The 14,830-nt window shown below is 50.6% G+C and overlaps 2 protein-coding genes across 5 annotated transcripts in view; one reads left to right on the forward strand and one right to left on the reverse strand.

Moving 5' to 3' along the window:
* On the forward strand, positions 1-12,639 carry COG1 (component of oligomeric golgi complex 1). Of its 2 annotated transcripts, XM_080826004.1 has the most exons (15): positions 2-330; positions 2,621-2,865; positions 3,016-3,197; positions 3,343-3,513; positions 5,540-5,693; positions 6,217-6,427; positions 6,785-7,576; positions 8,384-8,530; positions 8,972-9,133; positions 9,940-10,067; positions 10,555-10,663; positions 11,101-11,210; positions 11,289-11,367; positions 11,835-11,872; positions 12,450-12,639. In XM_080826004.1, the coding sequence occupies exons 1-14, from the start codon at positions 16-18 to the stop codon at positions 11,850-11,852; spliced, it is 2,823 nt and encodes a 940-aa protein (XP_080682130.1). In that variant the 5' UTR covers positions 2-15; the 3' UTR covers positions 11,853-11,872; positions 12,450-12,639. The 2 variants fall into 2 exon arrangements, with proteins under 2 accessions (XP_080682129.1, XP_080682130.1); XM_080826003.1 differs by lacking the exon at positions 11,835-11,872 and having other exon boundaries at positions 1-330.
* The window catches only part of VCF1 (VCP nuclear cofactor family member 1), a 17,252-nt gene continuing 13,898 nt past the window's right edge, over positions 11,477-14,830 (reverse strand). For 2 of the 3 annotated variants that reach the window (XM_080826006.1, XM_080826007.1), the window contains one exon: positions 12,715-13,893. In XM_080826006.1, the coding sequence (XP_080682132.1) occupies positions 13,654-13,893 (240 nt within the window). In that variant the 3' untranslated portion in view covers positions 12,715-13,653. Of the gene's footprint in view, positions 13,894-14,830 lie in introns of all 3 variants that reach the window. The other variant, XM_080826005.1, reaches the window with a different exon arrangement.

Genomic DNA, 14,830 nt, shown 5'->3' on the forward strand with positions numbered 1-14,830 from the left:
GCTGACGGGTCCATCATGGCGGCCGCGGCCGCTTCCCCCGCGCTGAAGCGGCTGGATCTGCGCGACCCCGCCGCGCTTTTCGAGACACATGGAGCGGAGGAAATCCGGGGGTTGGAGCGCCAGGTGCGGGCCGAGATCGAGCACAAGAAAGAGGAGCTGCGGCAAATGGTGGGCGAGCGGTACCGCGACCTCATCGAGGCGGCCGACACCATCGGCCAGATGCGCCGCTGCGCCGAGGGGCTGGTGGACGCCGTGAAGGCCACCGACCAGTACTGCGCCCGTCTCCGCCAGGCTGGCTCGGCCGTCCCCCGGCCCCCACGAGAGCCGCAGGTCAGCCCCGCACGCCGGGTCCCGCACCCCGGTCCCGCACCCCCCCTGGGGACCCGCCTCCCGCCCTCCCGCGGCCTCCGCTCAGTTCCCGTCCCCGTGCGAGCCTCACCTGCCTCGGGGAAGAGCCTGCTGCGAATTTCTGGACTCCCTTCCTCCGGGGAGAACGCCGGCGGTCCTTTCGCCGTCTGCGGTCCCGGCTCATTCAGCAGCTCCCTTCGGGAGCCTTCCCTGACTTCCGGGCCCTGATTCCCGCACCTGTCTCGTGGCTTCGCTGGGCTCTCCCAGCCTTCGATGAAAACGCCAGGGGTCTCTCGCTAGACCAGCTCATTCCCTGGGTAACGTTTCCCGACACGCTTTCAACCCATGTCTCCCTGATGTTGCCACCTTCCCCTTATATCGTTCATTCCTCATCCCAGGCTTTCCCCCACCTCACTCCGGAGAAGAAGCTCCCCAAATCCAAAGAGCTTTTCTACCTTTGGTGGAGTCGTTGAATGACTGTACCAGCCGTCAAGCCCCCTTTTTCCAACAGTGGAACATTTTCATTTTAGGGAACTTAAGTTATTCTAATCAAGTTATCCTAAGTGGTTTTTTGTTTTGTTTTGTTTTGTTTTCCCTTAAAACGCTAATGATTAGACCTGGCGTGGAAGGATTCAGCCCTAAATACATCCTAATACTGGAACAGCATTTTGCATTCCTAGAGAATATTGATTTAGGAATGACTAAGTGAACTGGTAGGGAGGGTCAGAAAGGTAAACCGGGAATTTGTTAACGACCCCTTACAGGGGAAGAACCCTATAGGACGTGGAAGAACTTGTGAAATACAACTTAGAACTTGTCCCTTTTGGAACTTTTTAATACAACTGTGTTTTAGAAGAATCTGGGTCAGTGGGCAGGGCTCACACAACACAATCTTTGAAATGAGAGACCTCCTCCCTCTCCTCTGTAAGCTGTGCATTTATACCTGCCTCCTGGGTGGCCAGCCTTTCCTATAGCTGAGTATTGCTTCATGGTTTATTAGAAAGCTTACTGGTACTGTGCCTGACTTTAGAAACGTATTTATTTTTTATAGTTGTTATAGCTGAGTTATTCTCAGACCCACAAAAATTTGAGTGCCCTCTATATGTTCAGGTACAAAGAAACAGAAGCCCTCTAATTCCTGCTCTGAAGGAGCTTACAATCTAGTCAAGGAATTAAATGCATGGAAAGTTGATGAGAAAACTGAATAATTCAGAATAACAGTAGAAAGCATTTTACGATAATGGGTGATTGATTCAAAAATAATTACGTACATTTACCATAAGATTTCCAAAGGAAATCACTTCAGGCTTGAGTCCTTCTCAGTAAGGAGGGCCTTCATGACAGATGAGATTTGGAACATAGGTCTGGAGTATGAAAAGACAAGAACAGGTAATCAGTTAGATTAAAGCGGGAGTTCTCAGCCCTGGTGCTTTTGATATTTGGGGCTAGATCACTGTGTTGCAGATGGTCGTGTGCATTCTATGATGTTTATAAGCAACCCTGGCCTCGACCCACTAGACACCTATAGTGCCCTTCTTCCCCCTCGTGATGTCTCCAGATCAGAACCATCGAAAGGATATGAATCTCCTGGGAACTTGGGTGTGGAGTGTTTAGGTAGGCTAAGATACATATGGAAGTCAGATGACTAAAATTTTTGGTAGGGAGATGAATTTAGTTTTGAACATATTGATTATGGAATGGCAGAGAAACTTAGCAGGGCAGCAACAGAAAAGGCTCCAGTGGGACTTGGGAGTGGTGAGGACTAAAAAAGAGGTGGGTGTGGTGTTCTGTTAAGAGGTGATGCTGTAGGGTATGAGTCCTGGAGTAAGGTGGACTGACACGGGGAGAGGCATGAGGACTACACTGATGAAGATTTGATGGATGAGTAACAAAGGAGTCCATCACACACTCAAAGAAGCAGGAGCAAGTGCAGGGAGGCTGAACATCAGAACAGAGGAGAAAGCTCACTTGAGTGGTGGTCTGTAGGGCTCCGTGCTGTCAAGGATAACCAGGCTGAGATGACCAGATTAAGCTTGTGTCTCTATGGGACTGAGCCCAGGTGCACCCAACTGAGAGGGCTGGGTGGGCTGTAGAGCGCTCCTGACTCGAGTCACTCTACTACACCTAACTTTGAGACCTTTACCAAGTGGCATGGACTCAGGCATAATAAAAGCTTTGTACCCTACCGTACCCCCACATTTCTCCACAAGCCTGCCAGACGCTGACCTTGCACTTGGTGTGTTCTGCCTTTGTGCTGTGCCTTTCCCTGTAGCCCCAGCAGCCATCGCAGGAGAAGTTCTACAGCATGGCTGCCCAGATCAAGCTACTCTTAGAAATTCCTGAGAAGATCTGGAGCTCAATGGAGGCCTCCCAGTATCTCCACGCCACACAGCTCTACCTGCTCTGCTGCCACCTTCACAACCTGCTCCAGCTGGATGCTTCTGGTTCCCGATACAGCCCTGTCCTCTCACGATTCCCCATACTCATCCGGCAGGTCGCAGCAGCCAGCCACTTCCGGTACGTGAATCCAGCGAAAAGATCTGCTCTGGGGACGGCCATACTTTACCACTATCGGTGTACGGAATGTGTCTTCTATCCTGATGTACCAAGGTCCTTCTTCCCAAGATGTAAAAAATTCCCTGTTGCTTTCTTTTCTCATCTTCCTAGGTCAACTATTCTGCATGAAAGTAAGATGCTGCTCAAATGCCAAGCCGTGTCTGACCAAGCTGTAGCTGAGGCCCTGTGCTCCATAATGCTCTTAGAAGAGAGTTCTCCTCGCCAAGCCCTAACAGACTTCCTGTTGGCCAGAAAGGCAGCTATTCAGAAACTTCTCGACCAGCCGCACCATGGTGGGTTTGGCTTCCTTCCGAAATATAGTCCTTAAACAAGGGAATGGAGAAGAGGGAGCCGAGGGAGACTGAAGCACCTAGAATGTTCTCTGCTTCTCACTTTACTAAAGAAAACCGTTTACAGAAGGATGGTTTCTTCTTGTAGGTGCCGGCATCAAGGCCCAGATTTGCTCATTAGTGGAGCTGCTGGCTACCACTTTGAACCAAGCTCATGCTCTTTTCTACACTTTACCAGAAGGTCAGCTGCCAGATCCGTCCCTGCCATGTGGCTTGCTCTTCTCAACTCTGGAGACCATTACAGGCCAGCATCCTCCTGGTGAGCTCTTAACCAACCCTTCTTATTCTCAGGTTAGTCATCTGTTATTTCCTGAGCACCTGCCATCTGCCTGCTACTGCGCTGGGCTCTGGGGATACAGCAGTGCACTGGACAGATACGGACCCCATCTTCATGGAGGCCACGGTCTAGTGGTAGAGGCAAATACTGAACTCACAAATACATATCTATTAGATAACAAAATGGCCACTACTATGAAGGCAAAGTACAAGTTGACTTGGGAGCACTGAAAAGGAGGGAACCCACCAGTGATGCTTTCCCTGGAGAGTGATTTTTTTTTTTTTAAGATTTTATTTATTTATTTGAGAGAGAGAGAGAGCGCTTGAGAGGGGAGACGGTCAGAGGGAGAAGCAGACTCCCTGTGGAGCTGGGAGCCCGATGTGGGACTCGATCCTGGTACTCCGGGATCATGACCTAAGCTAAAGGCAGTCGCTTAACCAGCTGAGCCAGCTAGGCGCCCTGGAGAATATTTAAAACCTGAAAGTTCGATCAGAGTTAGGTGAAGAAGGAAAGAGTTCCAGGCAACAGGGATGGAATGTGCAAAGGTCCTGAGGCAAGGAAGATGTTCATATATTTGAGAAACTAAAAGTAAGCAGGTGAAGCTAAGGGGTATTGGGTGGGAGGAGGAGCAGCATGAGAAGAGACATGGCCAGTCTATTAGATGTGACCAGATAATGCAGAGCTGTGCAGACCAGGCTGGGGAATTTGGACTTTATCCAGAGAACAATGGATAGCTTGTGAGGACCTTCCAGGCTTATTTGTTCTTCTATAATATGTTCCCATACATCCTGTGCTTTTATTTGATAGCATTTATCCTAACTGGAATTAAATACAATTGGCTTTTATGTGGCAGTGGTTCTCCATGGGGTCTGGAGTGGATGCCGAGAGCTTACCTGGGAGGCTGTCATCATTACCTGGGTGGCAGATGATGGGGGCTAACTGGACAATGCAGACATCCATTTAGCAGGGGATTTGGTGGATTGGTGGGGAGGGTATGGAAAGGAGGTGTCCAGGTTTACTAGAAAAGGAGCTGGTTTGAAAGGGCTGATTATGAGTTCACTCTTGAAAATATTGCTTTGGGGACAGTTAAGCCCTTGGAACGGGAATGTGGAGTGGGCAGGTGACTGTGGGTCCAGAACAGCAATAAGACGTCCGGCTGGAGACACACGTCTGCGCACACCGCTGCTGTCTGAAGCTGTGGGGAGAGGGGACACGATCAGGAAGAAGAGAGGATGGCAGAGGACTGTGCCTCGGTGTTCCAGAACACAGGCCGGGCGGAGGAGGCCCAGCCAAGGGTAGCAGAGAAACAGGTAGAACATGAGGACAGCCACCTGGTCATTTTCAGAGAGACAGATGTATTATGTAGCCTCTCCTTGGGCTTTCTTTATCTTCCAACGAGGGGGCCACTTCCTTAGGCCCTGGCTTCCCTCTAGGTGCTCCCACCTAATGCTTTACCCCCTCGTGCAAGGTGAGTGTGGGCTAATTATCATGGCTTTGGACAACAAGTGCAAGGGACCTTAAAAGGACCCCTGTGTTTCCAACTCTCGAGGTGCTCGCTCACGCACAGAACACAGTGAAGGAGCCTCCCAGAGTCGCCCCACAGATGCCTGTATCCTTCTTGGGAGGACACCTCTGAGGTGCAGCAGCCACCGACCAGGGTGCGGGGTCTTCCACTGGCCGGGGGGATGGTGAGGAAAGGGAGACTATCACCTTGTGTTTTGGGACAGCTTCGAGGGCCGAGCGTCGAGCGCTCAGTACTGCTTTCTCTCCCTGCCCTGGCCCTACTTCCTTCCTCCCTGTCCTTCCCCTTCTCTGCTGAGGTGCCCAGAGTTGGCGGGAAGCTGCCAGCTCCCTGAGGAACATACATGCTGCACTTTCCTATCCCAGGGGTCCAGGCTGACCTGCCCAGAGGAAGACTAGATGATTTTTAGAAGTTGCTTCTAGGTTCATTTTTTAATATGCCTTTCAAAGGACAGCCCCGATGACTTGTCGCTGGGCCTTCTCTTAGGAAAGGGTGCCAGCGTCCTGCAGGAGATGAAGCTCTGCGGCTGGTTCAAACACCTGCCGGCGTCCGTCGTCCAGTTCCAGCCGGCGCTCCGGACCCTGGCGCAGCCCATCAGCCAAGAGTACCTGAAAGACACGCTGCAGAGATGGATCCACATGTGAGTAGCCAGAACTTTCCTGAGGGTGGCAGGGACCACCCATGCAGCCACACGAGGGCCAGTGAGGCCACTGAGAAAGGAGGGAGAGGCTTGATCGTCCGGACAGTGCTCTGCCTGCTGCCCTCTGGGTCGTACCAGTCACTGGCTCAGCCAGCGGACACTGCCTCCGTGGCAGGTTAGCCCCAGCTGTGAGAGAACGAAGAGGGAATTCGTCTTTCAGATATTACCTACAGGATTTAATATTCTGTGTAAGAGCGGCCACTCTTAAGTTTTTATTTAAATGCAATGGTTTTTGAAGCCATTCTAGGGGGCTCTAGACTTCCTTCCAAATAGATATCTCAGGGAGGCGAGGGGGGGCCTCACCCCCACACCTAGCCAGAAATGCTGTTTATACATATTTATAAAAACCCTGAGAGATACAAGTACTAATGTGGGGACCCAGGTAGAGGTTTTCAAATGGAGTCCTGCTGCTTTGTGAAAACCACGAATCTAATCAGATCCAAGAAAAATGATTTTGTCGCAGGTGTAATGAAGACATTAAAAACGGGATCACCAACCTGCTTATGTATGTGAAGAGCATGAAAGGTCTCGCAGGGGTCCGCGATGCCATATGGGAACTACTGACCAACGAATCCACCAGTCACAGCTGGGAGGTGATATGTCAGCGGCTTCTCGAGAAGCCGCTCTTGTTCTGGGAGGATCTGATGCAGCAGCTGTTCCTTGACCGGTTACAGGTGAGGAGATCACGTGGCCCAGTTGCTCCTGGCCAGTCCTCGTATGAGCTTTTGACTGGGGTACCTTCGGTCACTTCCTGAGTGTACTCTTTCTCTGCTGACAGACTCAGGGATGGCTCTTCTGGAAAACGAACCATAGATATGAGCAGAGCTCCAGACTCTGGTACAGAAAGAGGCCAGGCCTCTGTCACCTGGTTGGGAACGCGCCTGTGGCCATCAGTGACGACTCCTTTCTCTGTCACCGCGGCGTCATCCTGAGCATGCTGGAGAACACGCAGAGTGCCAGGATGGGCTGCCGCTTGGGGCAGATTTCCTGACAGGAGTCCTGACTGGAACTCCTCTCTCGCTTTCTTTCAGACTCTGACCGAAGAAGGCTTTGACTCCATCTCCACCAGCTCCAAGGAGCTGCTCATCTCGGCCCTGCAGGAGCTCGAGGGCAACGCCAGCAGCTCCAGTTCAAATAAGCACATTCACTTTGAGCACAACATGTCTCTCTTCCTGTGGTCCGAGAGCCCCCAAGACCTGCCTCCCGACGCCGCCTGGGTGAGCGTGGCACACCGAGGGCACTTGGCCAGCAGCGGGCTCTCTATGAAAGCGCAGGCCATCAGCCCTTGTGTCCAGAACTTCTGCTCTGCCCTGGATTCCAAACTGAAGGTGAAGCTGGATGACCTCCTGGCTTACCTCCCCTCCGCGGACGCATCCCTGCCCAAGGACATCTCCCCTGTGCCGGCCAAGGGCTGTGCCTTCGACAGGTACGCGGATGCTGGGACCGTGCGGGAGACGCTGCAGACGCACTCGGTGGCGTGCATCAAGCACATCACAGAGCGCATCCAGGCAGAGCTGCAGGGCGCCGAGCAGGCCATGCAGGGGCAGCAGGATGTCCTCGGCGGTGTCAAGTTGCCTGCGGTCCTCTTCATGGCCAGACTCTGCCAGTCTCTGGGAGACCTGTGTCCCCATCTGAAGCAGTGCATCTTGGGAAAGTCAGGGAGCTGCGAGAAACCAGCAAGGGATCCCAGGGCTCTGAAAAAACAAGGAAAGGGGAAAACACAGGAAATAATTCCTGTGCAGACCAAGTGGCAGGAAGTTAAGGAACTCCTCCTCCAGCAGAGCGTGATGGGCTACCGTGTCTGGAGCTCCGCAGTTGTGAAGGTGAGTGACACGCACACAGTCTTCCCGTGCTCTCCAGGCAACCCCATCCTGCCACCCTTCCGTCATGTTCCAGGCTGGCCAGCCGCAGGGAGGTCTTCTGTTTTTTCTTTTTTCTTTTTTTGAGAAAAATTTAATAAAATGTATTTTAGTTTATATCTCTATGATGTACCTGTAAGTATTGAACTAGGGAGATGTCAGTTGTAACAAAAATGGCATGTGTAGCTTTGGCATAGCTTGATTTTCCAGTCTACTTCTATTTTTTTGGATTTTTTTCTTTAAATTCAGTTAATGAACATACAATGTAGTATTGGTTTCAGTGGAACAGGGCTGGGATTCATCAGTCGTATCTAATACCCGGTGCTCACTGCATCGCGTGCTCGAGGGAATAAGAGCTCTTACTTCAGTTGCTTCTACTTCTCCGGGGTAGTGCATAGCACAAACGTAAAAACCTTTTCCATTCAAATGTTCAGCCTAGATTTTATAGACACAAACTCTGGCTTTTTGCCCTTCCATCTGATAAGAACGACAGACCTCCCTGGACAAGGGTCTAAATTTCCCACTCTTCGATCCAAATGTCCTATTCCCTGCAGTCTCCCTTGGCGTCTTAAGGGGTGGCCCCTGACATGTGTAAGGTAGTTACAACAAAATTCCCAAGGCTGACACAGATAACCAGCCTGAGAGTGACGTTACCACTTGTCACCCTGCACGTAACCGAAGCAGCAGAAGCTGGGCTGAAGATAACTCAAGTAGTTTGAGACTCCGTAAAGGAGCTGAGTGGCCTGTTGGTTATCTGCCTTTTATTACCAGGTTTTGGCTCAGGGATTCACCCAGTCATTACTTTTGGATGATGCCGGCTCAGTCCTGGCCACAGCCACCAGCTGGGATGAACTAGAAATCCAAGAGGAAGCCGAATCTGGCAGCAGTGTCACGTCCACAATCCGACTCCCTATACAGGTGAGCGGGTGCCCCCAGGAGAGCGCCTGTGGGATGGACTGGGCCAAACAGCCCACTCTGCAGAGAGGAAGAAGACAGGAAAATCAGCCAACACACAGCTTCCTCGCAGAGCCAGAAGTGGTATTGGTAACTTTCTGCCACGACTGTGGGAGAAGTCAGCTAATGATTATTTCCTGTGTAGCCTGGGCTCTGCTCATTGGAGAGCTGCTCGCCCCAAAGTGAAAACAGCATAACACATAGTGCCACCTGCCAGGTCAGCCCCCAGCCACCGAACCAGTGACAGCGATGGTCACTTTTATCTATTAACTGGCCTGCTGGGAGGGGGTGCCTGGGAGGTCCAGGTCCTGGGGCATGAGCCTAGTAAGGCTAAGCGGACCCACTTTTACCACATCTCATTCAGTGGGAACAGGTCGCTGACTCGACAGTCCTTTGTTCTTTTAGCCATCCTGGTACGTCCAGTCCTTCCTGTTTAGCCTCTGCCAGGAAATTAATCGGGTTGGAGGCCATGCTTTGCCAAAAGTGACGCTGCAGGAGATGCTGAAAAGCTGTCTGGTCCAAGTGGTGGCTGCCTATGAGAAACTTGCAGAAGAAAAACAGGTGAAGGTAGGTGTTTGAATTTTTTCCTGCTAAAAACAGAAATAAAAACCCAAGGTTTTTTCCCTTGGGTTTGGGCAGTTCCCAGCAAGGATTCCAAGTGTCTACACTCAGTGCCAGCTCATCGGTAGTGGCTTCCCGCTCTGCAAGTTCATCATGCCCCCTCCCGAGCATCAAGCAGGTCTGCACTAGAAGGCAGTTCGGCGGGAAGGGGAAAAGGCCTGGTGTCCAACCCCGGCACTGCCGCGTACGTGCTGCAGCCTTGGACAAACCACGAAGCTTTCTCGGTTTCTCTGGGGTCAAGTGTGGTCACTTAGAGAACCGCTTGGGAGGAGTGGCGGGTGACCGTGCCCAGGGCAGCATGTGGCACCCAGAGGCGCTCGCCTGAGGGAGCTCCCGTCTCCCAGCCCGCCGCCGCCCTCACCCCTTCCCTGGAATATTCTGCCTGTGGTGGATATTCCCGTTTCATTAGTGATACGTTAAAGATAGCACCGGCTCCTGATCTGGGAAAGAATTCAGGGAAGTCTCCTCTCCTGAGCTTCCACAAAATGCCTCTCCTTCATGCAAAATTTTTTTCTTCAAAAAGGGCAGTCTGGAGCACCCAAAGCCTTTGTCTGAAGGTTTTCAGTTTGGTTTAAGACCAAGTTTTGAACAAAACCCATTGTTGTGACATCAGACTGCCCTTGTTGAATATACAAAGCTGGTGCAGTTCTGAAGCAACAAGCTGTATCCCAAACTAAAACATGAAGCTGTTTACTCTGCTCCTGTTACAAATCCTCTCCCTTCTTGGGTGGGGACGGGAAATTCATTTGCAGAAAGAAGGCGCCTTCCCGCTGACCCAGAATCGGGCCCTGCAGCTGCTCTATGATCTGCGCTGTCTCAGCGTTGTTCTGACGGCCGGGGGTGAGGAGGTGAAGAGTGGCCGCAACAGACAAGACTCCAGGTACGCTCACCCCAGCGGGTCTGCCAGGGCCGCCTCTGCCGAGGACACACAGCTCCCTTCCAGAAAGCCACCAAGAGACAGCCTCTCGTTGTGCATTAGCTGTTGGCTCTAACCAGGAAGTGCTCGCAGGACTAGCTAGACCAGTAATGACCACCTGCTGGATAAATGCCATGGTCAAGGGCGGTGGGCGGAATCTCAGGCCTCTCTCTTCTGAGTCAGCCTACCAACTCTTGGGTATAATTTGAGCCTCTGACTCTGTTGCTGACAACATGAGGAAGGAAAGGACTTCACTCAGACTCTATCTTAGCAGGCAGGTTAAAACTCTTGAGGATTACCCAAGCCCGATGGGCAGTGACAAGTGCTACCAAGCCAGCAAGTAAGAATAAATCCAAATACGGGGTTTCTTTAGCATTGAAATGCCATAAGGTTGGGTTTTGACCTAAGGGAAAAAAAAAAATGTGGAGAATAATCAGACTCCTCTTTCCAGACTTGAGAAAGTGGCTGACTACCTGGAAGCGCTCATTGACCCATTTGACCTGGATGTTTTCACGCCGCACCTCAACAGCAACCTTAACCGCCTGGTGCAGAGAACTTCTGTAAGTCACGGAGAGACACGCTTAGCGTGAACGCAGAGCCGCGGGCTCATGTGGCGCATGAACCCGCTCCAGCCCTTAGTACTCCGGCTGGCAGCGTCGGGAGGGGGCCGGGATACAAATAGCTCAGTTCAGTTGGAAGGGCTGAAAGAGGATTAGATTAAAATCTCACTGCAGAGGCAACCGTGATCTCACCCCTCCAGCTGTAGATAAGGGTTATGGAGGTTTTATCGAGGCCTCGCAAAGAGGAATAAAACGGAAGAGCGATGTGACTCTGGGATTCTGACCTGTGGGCAGTGAAAAAGGTAATTCTGAAGCGTAAACATGCTGCAAGGAACATTCCCCAAAAGGACAGTGAAAAACAAGAGGAGGGATTTTCTCTTTTTAATTGGACAGGGACAAGCCCAGCCTGTCACTGTGCCCCATTTCCTGTCTGTCAGGTTCTGTTCGGACTGGTCACTGGAACAGAGAATCCTTTCACCCCCCGGAGCTGCACATTCAACTCGCAAGAACCCCATAACATACTGCCCCTGGCGTCGAGTCAGATCAGGTAAGGATTCAGAGAGCTTGTGTGAGGGCCCCGGAGCGTCCTGTTCACGCCACTGAAATTCCTCATCTTGTCTTGGAGGTTTGGCCTTCTTCCACTGAGCATGACAAGTGCCCGAAAGGCCAAGTCAACCAGCAGAATCATCGAGGCCAAAGCCCAGGTGAGTGCAGAGAGCAGGGGGCGCACCCAGGGGATCCGGTCCCTGTCTCCCACCAAACTGCCCGATGAGCTCCCCTTTCAATAATCGATAAAGAACCGAAGGACAAAATGCACTAATGCTGCTTTTAATGGCGGCGCAATATAGAAGTACAAGGTTTCACTAGCTTGAGCTGAGAGGAGTTTTAAACGATGCCTATTTAGACTATCAAGTAGCCTCATAATAGAGACGTTATCTCAGGCTGCCAAGGCTGTAGAAAACAAGCAGGACAGGATGGGGTTTGTGTCTTGCTGTTCGCAGGGTGGAAGAGGTAACTGTTTAACCCAGCACTACGGTTGTACTTGTTTGGGAAAAAAAAATTGTTTTTGTTGTGGTGGTTTCATCTTCCTATTTCTTGCAGTTGGGTGGGATAAAAGGGAATTTGCTTTCTCGAGTTTGACATTTTCTTGTTAATACACGTTTTATTTCAGTCGACGGCCATCCATTAGGCCCGCAGGAGCCCTCCTGGGTATTTCTGAGTTGTGTCGTGTATGCGTGTGCTTGAGCCCAGACGGCTTGTCTTCTCACAGCATCTAGTTCTGTTTGCTTTTGTTGGACAAAATGCTAGCAATGTGTCCTTTCCACCTTCCCTGCCATCAAACCCAGTAAGACCAAATTTCGCCTCAAACATCTGGTTGTACAACATGGGAGGCGATAGTGAAAAAGCACAGGCTCCCCGCCCAGGCCCTCCCCTCCGCAGGCCGGGGCGGCCGGCGCTCCCCCGGAACCCTGACTCTCTGCTTCAAGTAAGTGACCTGTAAGTTCCGTCCGTAGGAGAGGCTCACACCACAGAAAGGAGGTACCTATGTTTACCCTTTTCCTAGGATAGTCCTCCTCTTCAAATGTTCATCCTGTCCCATAAGATCTCATTTTGTCCCCTGTGTCCTTTGTCAGGGTTGACAAAGCGCAGAGTCCCCTGACTAGAACTATCCGTGCTTCTGAGATCCGCTTGTGTGTGCCGTGCGGACTCCGCGTGCCGTGGCGGGTGTGAGCAGGCAGGAGGGTCTGGGTAGACTCTAAGGCACTTTCCTCTACATGCATGGCAGGTTGTCCCCCCGGCACTCTCCCGAGCGGGTGACCCAGCGCAGCCTGGCTCCTTGTTCCGACAGCTGGTCAGTGAGGAAGAAGACGCGTCCACGCCTTCGTTGTTCAAGCTAGGTTGGCTCTCTAGTATGACTAAATAACACGGGAACATATCCGTCTCTCTCTAAATAAATACTACATCATTTCTGCTAATGGTGCCTCTGCTTGTTTGTTTCTAAACCACACCAGTCTTTCCAGTTTCAACGGTGGAATGTGGCCCCCCAGTTACCATTAGGGGTTCCTTTAAGCATACAGTGACTATTTGTTCAATGGTTTCACAATACTTGTGACTTGAGACAGCAGTTCAGATAGCTTACGGTTGGTCAGCATTCCCCAGCGCCTTAGTTCTTGAACCCCAAAGCGGATTCCCAGCAAGATCACGGAAACTGCTGATAGAACAAGTCAGTGAGTGAGACAAAGGTCGTTACGTACTCAACTGTCCGAACTGTGCCATGTTTCCTACTAAGTCTGAGATGGAGGCTTTGGAGGAGTAACAGTAGCGGAAGTGAGCCGGGTATACAAGTCTGACAGACATTCTCTCTGGAAATACAAATATATAACAAAGAGAGAAGATAGTTACTAGCAAGGCTGCTTCACTGACACAGTCTAACTTGGATCTGATTGTTCTCCTGTTACAGAGGAGAGAGTACTTTCAACAGGACGTCTACATACTAAGAGGTAGTATGGCAATTAGTTTCAGTGCAAGACTGAATCAAGCTTTCTGTATTTTGGAAAACAACTTAGGTTTTTTTCATGGAAACTAGATACTCTTTACTAGTTTATTGAATTTAAAAAATTGAAGATCCCGCATTTTTAAAAGGCCTTTTTACATAAAGTAGAATTTCTAATTGACAGATCTGGAAATCAGTCTGAACTGGACAAACTATGGATTCAACACGCAGATGAGATTTCCTCATACCATTACCTCGACATGGATTTGAGACCCACCCTCAAAAGAATCCTATAAAAAATTGCTTCAAAGCCCCTTTGAAATTGCAATAGTGCAGCAAAACCACAAGTAAACAACGGCCTGTTGACCTGTTATTTCAAATATAGACTGAAAAGCCAACAGGCATATTTTTGTGCAATTTTTTAAAACATCGTAAGTTGAAATATCAAATCTGCACAGCGCTGTCCCTTCACAGAAGGCAAGAAACCGCCGGCACATCATGTCGGAGGCCGTCCTCGGTGCTGTAGGCTGTGAAAGTGGGCCTCCTTCAGGGTCTGGTTGATGTGGAAGTAAGGGCCTTGGCACAGTGCAGACTGCTCGGGAACAGGCTGAGGGGTGTTGGGGCCGGACCCGGCAGCCACGTGGTTCGAGCCGCTCTCCGGCCCACTCGCCCTGTCCGGGCTGTTGATGCTGCTGCTGCTGCTGCTGCTGCTCCCACCGCTGTCGCTGCTTGAAGACTGGAAGGAAAGAGAAACAGGACCGCCATTAGCTGTTTGGCTTCTTAAGAACTTCACTGTGGTGTCGTTTATAATACCCCGTGTAAGAGCAGCCTTGTGTTTGGTTTGAGGAGCAGCAGCACCAAAAGCAGCGGGCTTTGCAGCCAGCCAAAGTGCGGGCGCCTACGACACCTCACTGCCTCCTCGGGACTGCCTCGCGAGTGAGGCTCAGGGGGATAAGGATCCCCGTCACGTCCCCAGCCGCGGCGGGGCCCAGGCTCAGGCCTTCTGACTGCAAAGCTCTTCAACTACAACCTAGTTCCTTTCACACCTTCTCTCCCTGCTTTCATCATTCATTCCAGTAATTTCCCAATAATCAAAGGAGGAAGTTCTCCGCCTCCAAGGGAAAAGTACCCATCACGGGGACAGGGTTTAAGTGTCATTAACACAACATGGCTTCTGGCCACAAGTTTTAAAACCATCTGGGACAATTTCCTGGTTCTCATCTCAGGGACACAAAATGGTATTCTCTGAACGCAGAACACCTATCTTGAAAAAGTACAACGTACTTCTTCTAAAGTTACAATGGCAATTCTGCAGTTTGATATGTGTGTGTGCATGTGGGCCCAAGTGTGCCTTATTTCTTTTTTTGAATGTAAAAAATATGATTTGGTGTCTTAATTGTCTTGAAGAAGCTACTCAGAGATCCCTAAAAACTAGGGTTCTCAAAAGGTAAGGCAATGGTAAGAATCCATTTCAGAATGATGGTTTATTTTACAATTTAAGTACTGCATTTCAAATAAATGACCGACAGTGCCCTTCCTCCATTCACAACTCAGCCTGGTACCGTACTGGAGAGAGTCAATGCATGAGAAAGATAGGATTCTAGTAATTAATGATCTGGTGCGTACTTTTCTTAACTTTGCCCTTTGAGCTATCTAATTCGTGCTCCCTTATA

This window comes from Martes martes (assembly GCF_963455335.1).
Source record: "Martes martes genome assembly, chromosome: 16".
NCBI classification, from domain to species: Eukaryota; Metazoa; Chordata; class Mammalia; order Carnivora; family Mustelidae; genus Martes; species Martes martes.